This window comes from Coregonus clupeaformis, unplaced genomic scaffold (genome assembly GCF_020615455.1).
Source record: "Coregonus clupeaformis isolate EN_2021a unplaced genomic scaffold, ASM2061545v1 scaf1674, whole genome shotgun sequence".
NCBI classification, from domain to species: domain Eukaryota; kingdom Metazoa; phylum Chordata; class Actinopteri; order Salmoniformes; family Salmonidae; genus Coregonus; species Coregonus clupeaformis.
The window spans coordinates 106,263-119,142 of NW_025535128.1; the positions used below are offsets into that span (position 1 = coordinate 106,263).

Consider the following 12,880-nt stretch of genomic DNA (forward strand, 5'->3'; position numbering starts at 1 on the left):
CCATCTCTCACACCTCCACCCTACCTACTACAGTCCACCATCTCTCTCACACCTCCACCTACCTACACAGTCCACCATCTCTTTCACACTCCTCCACCTACCTACAGTCCACCATCTCTCTCACCTCCACCTACCTACACAGTCCACCATCTCTCTCACACCTCCACCTACCTACACAGTCCACCATCTCTCTCACCTCCACCCACCTACACAGTCCACCATCTCTCATCACCTCCACCCACACTCTACCTCACAGTCCACCATCTCTCACACCTCCACCTACCTCCACAGTCCACCATCTCTCACACTCCACCCACCTACACAGTCCACCATCTCTCTCACCCCACCTACCTCACAGTCCACCATCTCTCACACCTCCACCTACAGTCCACACTCTCTCACACCTCCACCTACTACAGTCCACCATCTCTCACACCTCCACCCACCTACACAGTCCACCATCTCTCACACCTCCACCTACTCTACACAGTCCACCATCTCTCACACCTCCACCCACCTCCACAGTCCTCCATCTCTCACACCTCCACCTACCTAAACAGTCCACCACCTCTCTCACACGTCCACCTACCTCCACAGTCAACCATATCTCACACCTCCACCACACAGTCCACCATCTCTCACACTCCACCTACCTACTCAGTCCACCATCTCTCTCACACCTCCACCTACCTACACAGTCCACACTATCTCTCACACCTCCACCTACCTCACAGTCCACCATCTCTCACCACCTCCACAGTCCACCATCTCTCACACCTCCACCCTACATACAGTCCACCATCTCTCACACCTCCACCCTACCTACACAGTCCACCATCTCTCTCACCTCCACTCTACCTACTCAGTCCACCATCTCTAACACCTCCACCTACCTACACAGTCCACCATCTCTCTCTCACCTCCACCCACCTACAGTCCACCATCTCTCACACCTCCCCTACCTACACAGTCCACCATCTCTCACACCACCTACCTCCACAGTCCACCATCTCTCACACCACCCACCTACACAGTCCACCATTTCTCTCTCACCTCCACCCAACTACTCAGTCCACCATCTCTCACACCTCCACCCACCTACTCAGTCCACCATCTCTCACACCCCCACCTACCTAAACAGTACACCACCTCTCTCACACCTCCCACCTACCTACACTCCACCATCTCTCCCACCTCCACCACAGTCCACCATCTCTCACACCTCCACCCACCTACTCAGTCCACCATCTCTCACACCTCCCACCCACCTACACAGTACACCACCTCTCTCACACCTCCACCCACCTACACATTCCACCATCTCTCTCCACCTCCACCCACCTACAGTCCACCATCTCTCTCACCTCCACCCACCTACACAGTCCACCACCTCTCTCACACCTCCACCTACCTACTAGTCCACCACCTCTCTACACCTCCACCTACATAGTCCACCATCTCTCACACCTCCACCTACCTACACAGTCCACCATCTCTCACACCTCCACCTACCTACACAGTCCACCATCTCTCACACCTCCACCCACCTACTCAGTCCACCATCTCTCTCACACCTCCACCCACCTACTCAGTCCACCATCTCTCACACCTCCACCCACCTACACAGTCCACCATCTCTCACACCTCCACCTACCTACACAGTCCACCAGCTCTCACACCTCCACCCACCTACAGTCCACCATCTCTCACACCTCCACCTACACCTCCACAGTCCACCATCTCTCACACCTCCACCTACCTACAGTCCACCATCTCTCTCACACCTCCACCCACCTACTCAGTCCACCATCTCGCTCAAACCTCCACCCACCTACACAGTCCACCATCTCTCACACCTCCACCGACCTACATAGTCCACCATCTCTCTCACACCTCCACCCACCTACACAATCCACCATCTCTCACACCTCCACCTACCTCCACAGTCCACTATCTCTCTCACACCTCCACCTACCTACACAGTCCACCATCTTTCTCACACCTCCACAGTCCACCATCTCTCACACGTCCATCTACCTCCACAGTCCACCATCTCTCACACCTCCACCTACCTACACAGTCCACCATCTCTCTCACACCTCCACCCACCTACACAGTCCACCATCTCTCACACCTCCACCTACCTCGACAGTCCACCATCTTTCTCACACCACCCACCTACACAGTCCCACCATTTCTCTCACACCTCCACCCACCTACACAGTCCACCATCTCTCTCACACCTCCACACATCTACACAGTCCACCATCTCTCTCACCTCCACCCAACTACTCAGTCCACCATCTCTCACACCTCCACCCACCTACTCAGTCCACAACCTCTCACACCTCCACCTACCTAAACAGTCCACCATCTCTCACACCTCCACAGTCCACCATCTCTCTCACCTCCACCCACCTACTCAGTCAACCATCTCTCACACCTCCACCCACCTACTCAGTCCACCATCTCTCTCACACCTCAACCCACCTACTCAGTCCACCATCTCTCACACCTCCACCTACATACACAGTCAACCATCTCTCACACCTCCACCTACATACAGTCCACCATCTCTCTCACACCACCTACCTACACAGTCCACCATCTCTCTCACACCTCCACCTACCTACACAGTCCACCATCTCTCTCTCACCTCCACCCACCTACACAGTCCACCATCTTCTCACACCTCCACCCACCTACTCAGTCCACCATCTCTCTCACACCTCCACCCACCTACACAGTCCACCATCTCTCTCACACCTCCACCTACCTCCACAGTCCACCACCTCTCTCACACCTCCACCACCTACTACAGTCCACCATCTCTCACACCTCCACCCACCTACATAGTCCACCATCTCTCTACCTCCACCTACTACAGTCCACCATCTCTCACCTCCACCTACCTAACAGTCCACCATCTCTCTACACCTCCACCTACCTAACAGTCCACCATCTCTCACACCTCCACCTACCTACACAGTCCACCATCTCTCCCACATCCACCTACCTACACAGTCCACCACCTCTCTCATCACTCTCACCTACCTACAGTCCACCACCTCTCTCACCTACCTCACCTACTACAGTCCACCATCTCTCACACCTCCACCTACCTACAGTCCACCATCTCTCACACCTCCACCCACCTACTCAGTCCACCATCTCTCACACCTCCACCCACCTACTCAGTCCACCAGCTCTCTAACACCTCCACCCACCTACACAGGCCACCATCTATCTCACACCTCCACCTACCTCCACAGTCCAACCTCTCACACCTCCACCTACCTATACAGTCCACCATCTCTCTCTCACCTCCACCCAACTACACAGTCCACCATCTCTCTCACACCTCCACCCTACCTACTACAGTCCACCATCTCTCTACACCTCCACCTACCTACACAGTCCACCATCTCTCTACACCTCCACCTACCTACACAGTCCACCATCTCTCTACACCTCCACCTACCTACACAGTCCACCATCTCTCTCACACTCCACCCACACTACATAGTCAACACCTCTCTCACACCTCCACCTACCTACATAGTCCACCACCTCTCTCACACCTCCACCTACCTACACAGTCCACCATCTCTCACCTCCACCTACCTACACAGTCCACCATCTCTCACACCTCCACCTACCTACACAGTCCACATCTCTCACACCTCCACCTACCTACACAGTCCACCATCTCTCTCACACCTCCACCTACCTACACAGTCCACCATCTCTCTCTACACCTCCACCCACTCTACATAGTTCACCACCTCTCTCACACCTCCACCTACCTACATAGTCCACCACCTCTCTCACACCTCCACCCACCTACAGTCCACCACCTCTCTCACACCTCCACCTACTACATATCCACCACCTCTCTTACACCTCCACCCGACCTACACAGTCCACCATCTCTCACACCTCCACCTACCTACACAGTCCACCATCTCTCACACCTCCACCTACCTACACAGTCCACCATCTCTCACACCTCCACCCACCTACTCAGTCCACCATCTCTCTACACCTCCACCCACCTACTCAGTCCACCATCTCTCTCACACCTCCACCCACCTACACAGTCCACCATCTCTCACAACTCCACCTACCTACACAGTCACACAACTCTCTCACACCACCTACTCCACAGTCCACCATCTCTCACCCACCTACCCACAGTCCACCATCTTCTACTCTCACCCTACCTACTCAGTCCACCATCTCTCTACACCTCCACCCACCTACTCAGTCCACCATCTCGCTCACACCTCACCCTACCTACACAGTCCACATCTCTCACAACTCCACCTACCTACACAGTCAACTATCTCTCTCACACCTCCACCTACACAGTCCACCATCTCTCACACTCCACCTACCTACACAGTCCACCATCTCTCACACCTCCACCTACCTCACAGTCCACCATCTCTCTACCTCCACACTACTCTCACACAGTCCACCATTCTCTCACACCTCCACCCACCTACACAGTCCACCATCTCTCTCACACCTCCACCTACCTACACAGTCAACCATCTCTCACACCTCCACCTACATACAGTCCACCATCTCTCACACCTCCACCTACCTCGACAGTCCACCATCTCTCACACCACCTACCTACACAGTCCACCATCTCTCTCACCTCCACCCACCTACACAGTCCACCATCTCTCTCACACCTCCACCCACCTACACAGTCCACCATCTCTCTCACACCTCCACCCACCTACACAGTCCACCATCTCTCACACCTCCACCTACTACAGTCCACCATCCTCACACCTCACCTAACAGTCCACCATCTCTCTCACATCACCCACCTACACAGTCCACCATCTCTCTCTCACCTCCACCCAACTACTCAGTCCACCATCTCTCACACCTCCACCCATCTACTCAGTCCACCATCTCTCACACCTCCACCTACCTACACAGTCCACCATCTCTACACCTCCACCACATCCACAGTCCACCATCTCTCACCTCCACCTACCTACACAGTCAACCATCTCTCTCACACCTCCACCCTACCTACACAGTCCACCATCTCTCTCACACCTCCACCCACCTACACAGTCCACCACTTCTCTCTCACCTCCACCTACCTACACAGTCCACCATCTCTCACACCTCCACCTACATATCAGTCCACCATCTCTCTCACCTCCACCCACCTACACAGTCCACCATCTCTCTCACACCTCCACCTACCTACACAGTCCACCATCTCTCTCACACCTCCACCTACCTACACAGACCACCACCTCTCTCACACCTCCACCCACCTACACAGTCCACCATCTCTCACACCTCCACCTACCTACACAGTCCACCATCTCTCTCACACCTCCACCCACCTACACAGTCCACCATCTCTCACACCTCCACCTACCTACACAGTCCACCATCTCTCACACCTCCACCTACCTACACAGTCCACCATCTCTCACACCTCCACCCACCTACACAGTCCACCATCTCTCTCACACCTCCACCTACCTACACAGTCCACCATCTCTCACACCTCCACCTACCTACACAGTCCACCATCTCTCACACCTCCACCTACCTACACAGTCCACCATCTCTCTACACCCACCTACCTACACAGTCCACCACCTCTCTCACACCTACACCTACCTACACATTCCACCATCTCTCACACCTCCACAGTCAACCATCTCTCTCACCTCCACCCACCTACTCAGTCCACCATCTCTCACACCTCCACCCACCTACTCAGTCCACCATCTCTCTCACACCTCCACCCACCTACTCAGTCCACCAGCTCTCTAACACCTCCACCCACCTACACAGGCCACCATCTCTCACACCTCCACCTACCTCCACAGTCCAACCTCTCACACCTCCACCTACCTATACAGTCCACCACCTCTCTCTCACCTCCACCTACTCTACAGTCCACCATCTCTCACACCTCCACCTACCTACAACAGTCCACCATCTCTCTCACACCTCCACTTCTACCCTACCTCAGCACCTACCCTATCCACTCTCTCACACCTCCACCTACCTACACAGTCCACCATCTCTCACACTCCACCTACCTACACAGTCCACCATCTCTCACACCTCCACCTACCTACACAGTCCCACCATCTCTCACACCTCCACCTACCTACACAGTCCACCATCTCTCACACCTCCACCTACCTACAGTCCACCATCTCTCACACCTCCACCTACTACATAGTCACCACCTCTCTCACCTCCACCTACCTACACAGTCACCACCATCTCTCACACCTCCACCTACCTACACAGTCCACCATCTCTCACACTCCACCTACCTACACAGTCCACCATCTCTCACACTCTCCCACCTACAATCTAACAGTCCACCATCTCTCTACACCTCCACCTACCTACACAGTCCACCACCTCTCTCACACCTCCACCTACCTACACAGTCCACCACTCTCTCTCACACTCCACCCACCTACTCAGTCCACCATCTCTCACACCTCCACCTACCTAAACAGTCCACTACCTCTCTCACACCTCCACACCTACTACAGTCCACCATCTCTCACACCTCCACCCACCTACACAGTCCACCATCTCTCTCCACCTCCACCTACCTACACAATCCACCATCTCTCTCACACCTCCACCCTATTACTCAGTCAACCATCTCTCACACCTCCACCTACCTACACAGTCCACCACCTCTCTCACACCTCCACCACTACACAGTCCACCATCTCTCACACTCTCCGCCTACCTACACAGTCCACTATCTCTCACACTCCACCTACCTACACAGTCCTACCATCTCTCTCACCTCCACCACCTTACAGTCCACCATCTCTCTCACCTCCACCCACCTACTCAGTCCACCATCTCTCACACCTCCACCCACCTACTCAGTCCACCATCTCTCTCACACCTCCACCCACCTACACAGTCCACCAGCTCTCTAACACCTCCACCCACCTACACAGGCCACCACTCTCTCACACCTCCACTCTACTCAGTCCACCATCTCTCACACCTCCACCTACCTAAACAGTCCACCACCTCTCTCACCTCCACCTACCTACACATTCCACCATCTCTCACACCTCCACAGTCCACCATCTCTCTCACCTCCACCCACCTACTCAGTCCACCATCTCTCTCACCTCCACCCACTTACTCAGTCCACCATCTCTCTCACACCTCCACCCACCTACTCAGTCCACCATCTCTCACACCTTCACCTACCTAAACAGTCCACCACCTCTCTCACACCTCCACCTACCTACACATTCCACCATCTCTCACACCTCACCTACCTCTCTCACACTCCACCACTCTACTCAGTCACATCTTCTCACCTACCACCTACTCAGTCTACCATCTCTCCTCCACCCACCTACTCAGTCCACCATCTCTCACACCTTCACCTACCTAAACAGTCCACCACCTCTCTCACACCTCCACCTACCTACACATTCCACTATCTCTCACACCTCCACAGTCCACCATATCTCTCACCTCCACACACCTACCAGTCCACTACCATCTCTCACCTCCACCACTACTCAGTCCACCACTCTCTCACACCTCCACCCACCTACTCATTCCACCATCTCTCACACCTCCACCCACCTACACAGTCCACCATCTCTCTCACACCTCCACCTACCTCCACAGTCCACCCTCTCACACCTCCACCTACCTACACAGTCCACAACTCTCTCACCTCCACCCACCTACTCAGTCCACCATCTCTCACACCTCCACCCACTTACTCACTCCACCATCTCTCAGACCTCCACCCACCTCCACAGTCCACCATCTCTCACACCTCCACCTACCTACTCAGTCCACCATCTATCACACCTACTCAGTCCACCATCTCTCTCTCACCTCCACCCAACTACTCAGTCCACCATCTCTCACACCTCCACCCACCTACTCAGTCCACCATCTCTCTCACCTCCACCCACCTACTCAGTCCACCATCTCTCACACCTCCACCCACCTACTCACTCCACCATCTCTCAGACCTCCACCTACCTCCACAGTCCACCATCTCTCACACCTCCACCTACCTAATCAGTCCACCATCTCTCACACCTACTCAGTCCACCATCTCTCACACATCCACCCACCTACACAGTCCACCACCTCTCTCACACCGCCACCTACCTACACAGTCCACCATCTCTCTCACACCTCCACCTACCTCCACAGTCCACCATCTCTCACACCTCCACCTACCTACACAGTCGACCATATCTCTCACCTCCACCCACCTACACAGTCCACCATCTCTCTCACACCTCCACCCACCTACACAGTCCACCACCTCTCTCACACCTCCACCTACTACATAGTCACCACCTCTCTCACACCTCCACCTACCTTCACAGTCCACCATCTCTCTCTCACCTCCACCAACATCCACAGTCCACCATCTCTCTCACACCTCCACCTACCTTCACAGTCCACCATCTCTCACACCTCCACCTAGCTCCTAGACTCCCTCAATCTGCCTTAACGCTCTTGTTGCTCTCTGTCCCCTTCCATTTATTTCCTCTTCCTCGTCCTCTTTCTAACCCTTTAACTCCATCTCCCACTTCCTGTCTTTACTGATTACCTACAGTGAGCCCTCTCGTCCTTGTGAGATCAGATAAAGGGGCCGTGTGTGGTACAGTAGAGCGGTCGAGGCGTGAGGTGACCACTTACTCTCTCATTAGTGTGGTCTATGGAAGAGACGTTGAGCCTTGCGGAGTGAGGAGGAGTGGGAGGCAACAGACTACCCAGAGGGCTGTGTATTGGTGTCTGAGATCACCACCATCTCCTCAATTTGCTTCTTGCTCTCTTCCTCTCTGTCCGTCTCTCTTCCTCTCTGTCGGATAAAATAAGCCAATTTTCCACTCCCACTCTGGGATTAGTGGTAATTTCCTCTTGAAAACAGATGAATAGGGAAGGAAGGACAGGGGTGGAACGAAGCCGCTGGGAGGGATAGTGCAGAGTTGCCAGTGCTTTTGTCTCCATTCAGTACTATGTTCTACCGGCGGTACTTTTTTCTTCAAGAAATCAGATTCTTCTTTATGACTAACTTCTCAAAAATATTATTATTTGAAACCATGGAATATCACTATACGTGGAGCACTGGTGCTAAAGAAAGTCATGCACAGTTACCACTGTTCCATTCTTTTCAAAGAACTTTGCGAGTTCAGTAGATGCTTGCACTGCAGAATGCAGTGAAAAATGAGGGATCTATCGTCGCTCTTGGTATTAAAGGTGTTCTTTATGCTCATCTGCTGATCAGACCAACGGCCGTATCGACTCCATTCATCATTATACATTAATCTATTTCTACCACTCTTCTACACCTTATTACTGATCACATATTCCAGTCCATATCCAAAGTGCCTCTTAGCCATGCTCCTTTTGGACTGCTTTGAAGTGAGTAGCAAGTTCTCATGAAATGCCAGCCAAATCTCACAGTGAGAGTCTGCTTGATACGTGACAGCATTACACAGCAATCTGAACTCAGCACTGTAGCCTCAGCAGGAAGCAGAGAGACGGAGGAGGAAACTGGATGTCAACAACTCTCGAGGTTCGGAGGGGTATGATAATCAAAAAAGAACTCATCTTCAAAACGCAGAGCTTTAAACAGGTGTTTGTCTCAAGTTTTAAACATGAAAAACATTCACACAATAAAACTTGTAGTGGCTGCCGCAACACAAAACAAGTGTTACAAGTGTTAAGAAAGTTACTAGACATATAACAAACAGTGCATCATCAAGACAAATGTCAATGTCAACTCACCGCTCAACCTATCTAACCTTACCTTTCTTTACATTTGAACTTTAACCTAACTTTGACCTTTCTGTCTTTGAGCCTAGCCGTAGTGTGCTGCTCCCCCTACCTACCAGACATCAGACTTGGAGTCGTAACCCTGGTGGTTCAGTACTTCAGGGCTCATGTAGTAAGGCGTGCCCGTGAAGGTGGTGGCCAGGTCACATGACCCCATCAGCAGACAGGACACCCCAAAATCACCTGAACAGAGGAAGAGCAACACTTATAATAATAATAATAATATTTAATTTGTAGATTCGCATAACGTAGGAAACAAAACAAAGAACAATAAACAGCAACAATACATCAAAACATGACCTACTAATGCAAAATATAGACTAAGCAGATTAATTGATCAAGCATTATGGGGTGATTAATTTCAAACTGGAACCTTGTCTTATTTCCTGTGCCCCTATTGATTCCATCTGAAAGGACCAGGGGGATGGGTGTGAGCACTATGGAGAAGGCCAATCAAAAGGCTGAAAGAAGTGTCCGCCATATTGCTTTCACCTATCCAGTCCTCTCTCGAGTGACGAGGATGAGTCATCACAGGAAGAGGAAAGAAAGACCATTTTCTGTTTGGAAATGAACCATTAGCACAATTTCTGTCTGGAATTGAACCATTAGCACATTTTCTGTTTGGAAAATAACCATTAGCACATTTTCTCTTTGAAATTGAACTATTAGCACATTAAAGTAGACAGTTTTCTGTTTGGAATTGAACCATTAGCACATTTTCTGTTTGGAAATGAACTATTTGCACATTTTCTGTTTGGAATTGAACCATTAGCACATTTACTGTTTGAAATTGAACCATTAGCACATTAAAGTAGATGGTTTTCTGTTTGGAATTGAACCATTAGCAAATGTTCTGTTGGAATTGAACCATCAGTACATTTTCTGTTTGGAAATTAAACATTAGCACATTTTCTGTTTGGAATTTAACCATTAAAGTGCAAGCCCTTATTATGTTCTATTGTCTTAATTTGTTAAAGTGAATTACATATTTGATCTAAACCTTGTAAAACAAACAACTTGTAGTGATTTACACAGTGGGCTACAGATTGTGTGTTTTGTATCAACTTTCATCTACAGGTGATAGTGTGTGTACTTTCAACAGTTTTGTATTCATCCACTCCCTTTGTAGATAAGTGTATGCCGCAGACACACCGAGAGAGCCTGTGAATTTAACAGGAGTGACACAGCCTCCCTGCACTTTTAAGGACTCAAAGATTTCAAACAAACATAAAAAAACTCCCATGGGGCCCTGCTGCAATGGAACTCACCGATTTTAACTATGTTCCTTTTCAGGAAGATGTTTTTGGCCTTCAGATCTCTGTGGAGGACGCGCCTGGGACGGAGGAGGCAGGACAAGCAGACATCAGCAGACAGGGAGGAGTACAATGAATAAATAATACTTGCACAATGCAATCACGATACTTTGAAGTCCAAAATATATCCGTGTTTAGATCCCTGTAGTTCTAAGACCTCCCCCTTATGTACTCTTCATTTTAGACAAATGGAGTCTTGGACTTTAAAAGTATAAATACAGTATGAACCTGTTATGCATGTAGTGGAGTCCAAGCAGCAACTGGATCAGCCAATCAGTGACCTGGGTCTCAGGCAAGCTTTGCCCTGCTTCTCTCACTTCCTCCAGCTGACAGTCCAAGTCCCTGTCCTAGAGCATAGAGTATTATAGCAACAGTCCACGTCCCTGTCCTAGAGCATAGAGTATTATAGCAACAGATTCAGAGATTCCTACAGATACCCACATCATAATAAATACATGCAAGCGTACACAGGCACATGCACACACACACACCCACCAACACACCATTGTGGAAAACCTTTCACAAAATACCCATTCCGATACGGCTTTAATTTCATTAATATTCCATTCTGGGGGAAATGTGCATGAACTCTAACTCTATGAGCTAAGTGCATGAACTCTAAGAGAGCTCTGAATCATTGTCTCTATATTAAACTCCAGACAGAAAGGTCCTCTGTCAGCTGCCATTGTGACCATTTAACGGTCTGTGAGGTTAAGCTGGAGTGAGGTCTGAGCTCACTTCATTCTCTCTAATGGGACTTCCAGAGAGAACAGAACAGCGTTAGGGAATTTCTAATGGAACTGTGGGGGTGTGGGACCGGTAATGGCCTCACTGGTTCATTCTGAGAGGCACTGAGTAGGTTTATGATGCTCTGACTGTGTGTGTGTGTGTGTGTGTGTGTGTGTGTGTGTGTGTGTGTGTGTGTGTGTGTGTGTGTGTGTGTGTGTGTGTGCGCGTGTGTGTGCATGTGTCTACGAGCATGCAGCTGAGCTTCTGTGTAATGGGGAAAAGTATATTTTGTGTGTATATGGGGGGTAATGGAACAACAAAAGCTGGATGTGTCTGAATACTTATGTAAACGTGATATTTCAGATTCTTTTTTTAAATGAACCTGTTATGCATGTAGCGGAGTCCAAGCAGCAGCTGGATCAGTGACCTGGGTCTCAGGCAAGCTCTGCCCTGCTTCTCTCACTTCCTCCAGCTGACAGTCCAAGTCCCTGTTTTTGCTTTGTCATTATGGGGTATTGTGTGTAGATTGATGAGGGGGTAAAAGACAATTTAATCAATTTTAGAATAAGGCTGTAACATAACAAAATGTGGAAAAAGTCAAGGGGTCTGAATACTTTCCGAATGCACTGTATATGGATGATTTATAAAGCCAGGCATATTTAAAAGTTAGGCCATTGATTATAGACCTAATTAAATTAAGGTTTCCTCTCTCCTCACTTTTCTTAGACAATTAAGGCAAGGGCTGTTTTCTCATCTCCTAACTCCGCTACTGCCTCCGCCGCATTGTTCTCAACGCCAATATGCTAGTTAACTTAGCTATTATGCACATAGCAACATGGTCTAGGAAAAGGCGCCTATTCAACAGCACACTGATGTGTTTCAGGACAGTAACCACTATCCAACGTGGGAGAAAGCGCATTTGTTATAAAATAATATTATTTTTATTTGTGTTGCACCATTGTCTTACATAATATAAC

At 50.2% G+C, this 12,880-nt stretch overlaps 1 protein-coding gene across 1 annotated transcript in view; it reads right to left on the bottom strand.

The window, feature by feature from the left end:
* The window catches only part of nek11 (NIMA-related kinase 11), a gene marked incomplete at its 5' end in the record, with an annotated part of 54,378 nt that extends 42,857 nt beyond the window's left edge, over positions 1–11,521 (bottom strand). The window contains 3 exons of the mRNA XM_045218583.1: positions 9,918–10,044; positions 11,130–11,194; positions 11,403–11,521. Of these exons, the coding sequence (XP_045074518.1) occupies positions 9,918–10,044; positions 11,130–11,194; positions 11,403–11,521 (311 nt within the window). The remainder of the gene's footprint in view (positions 1–9,917; positions 10,045–11,129; positions 11,195–11,402) is intronic.
* Positions 11,522–12,880: the final 1,359 nt, after the last annotated feature.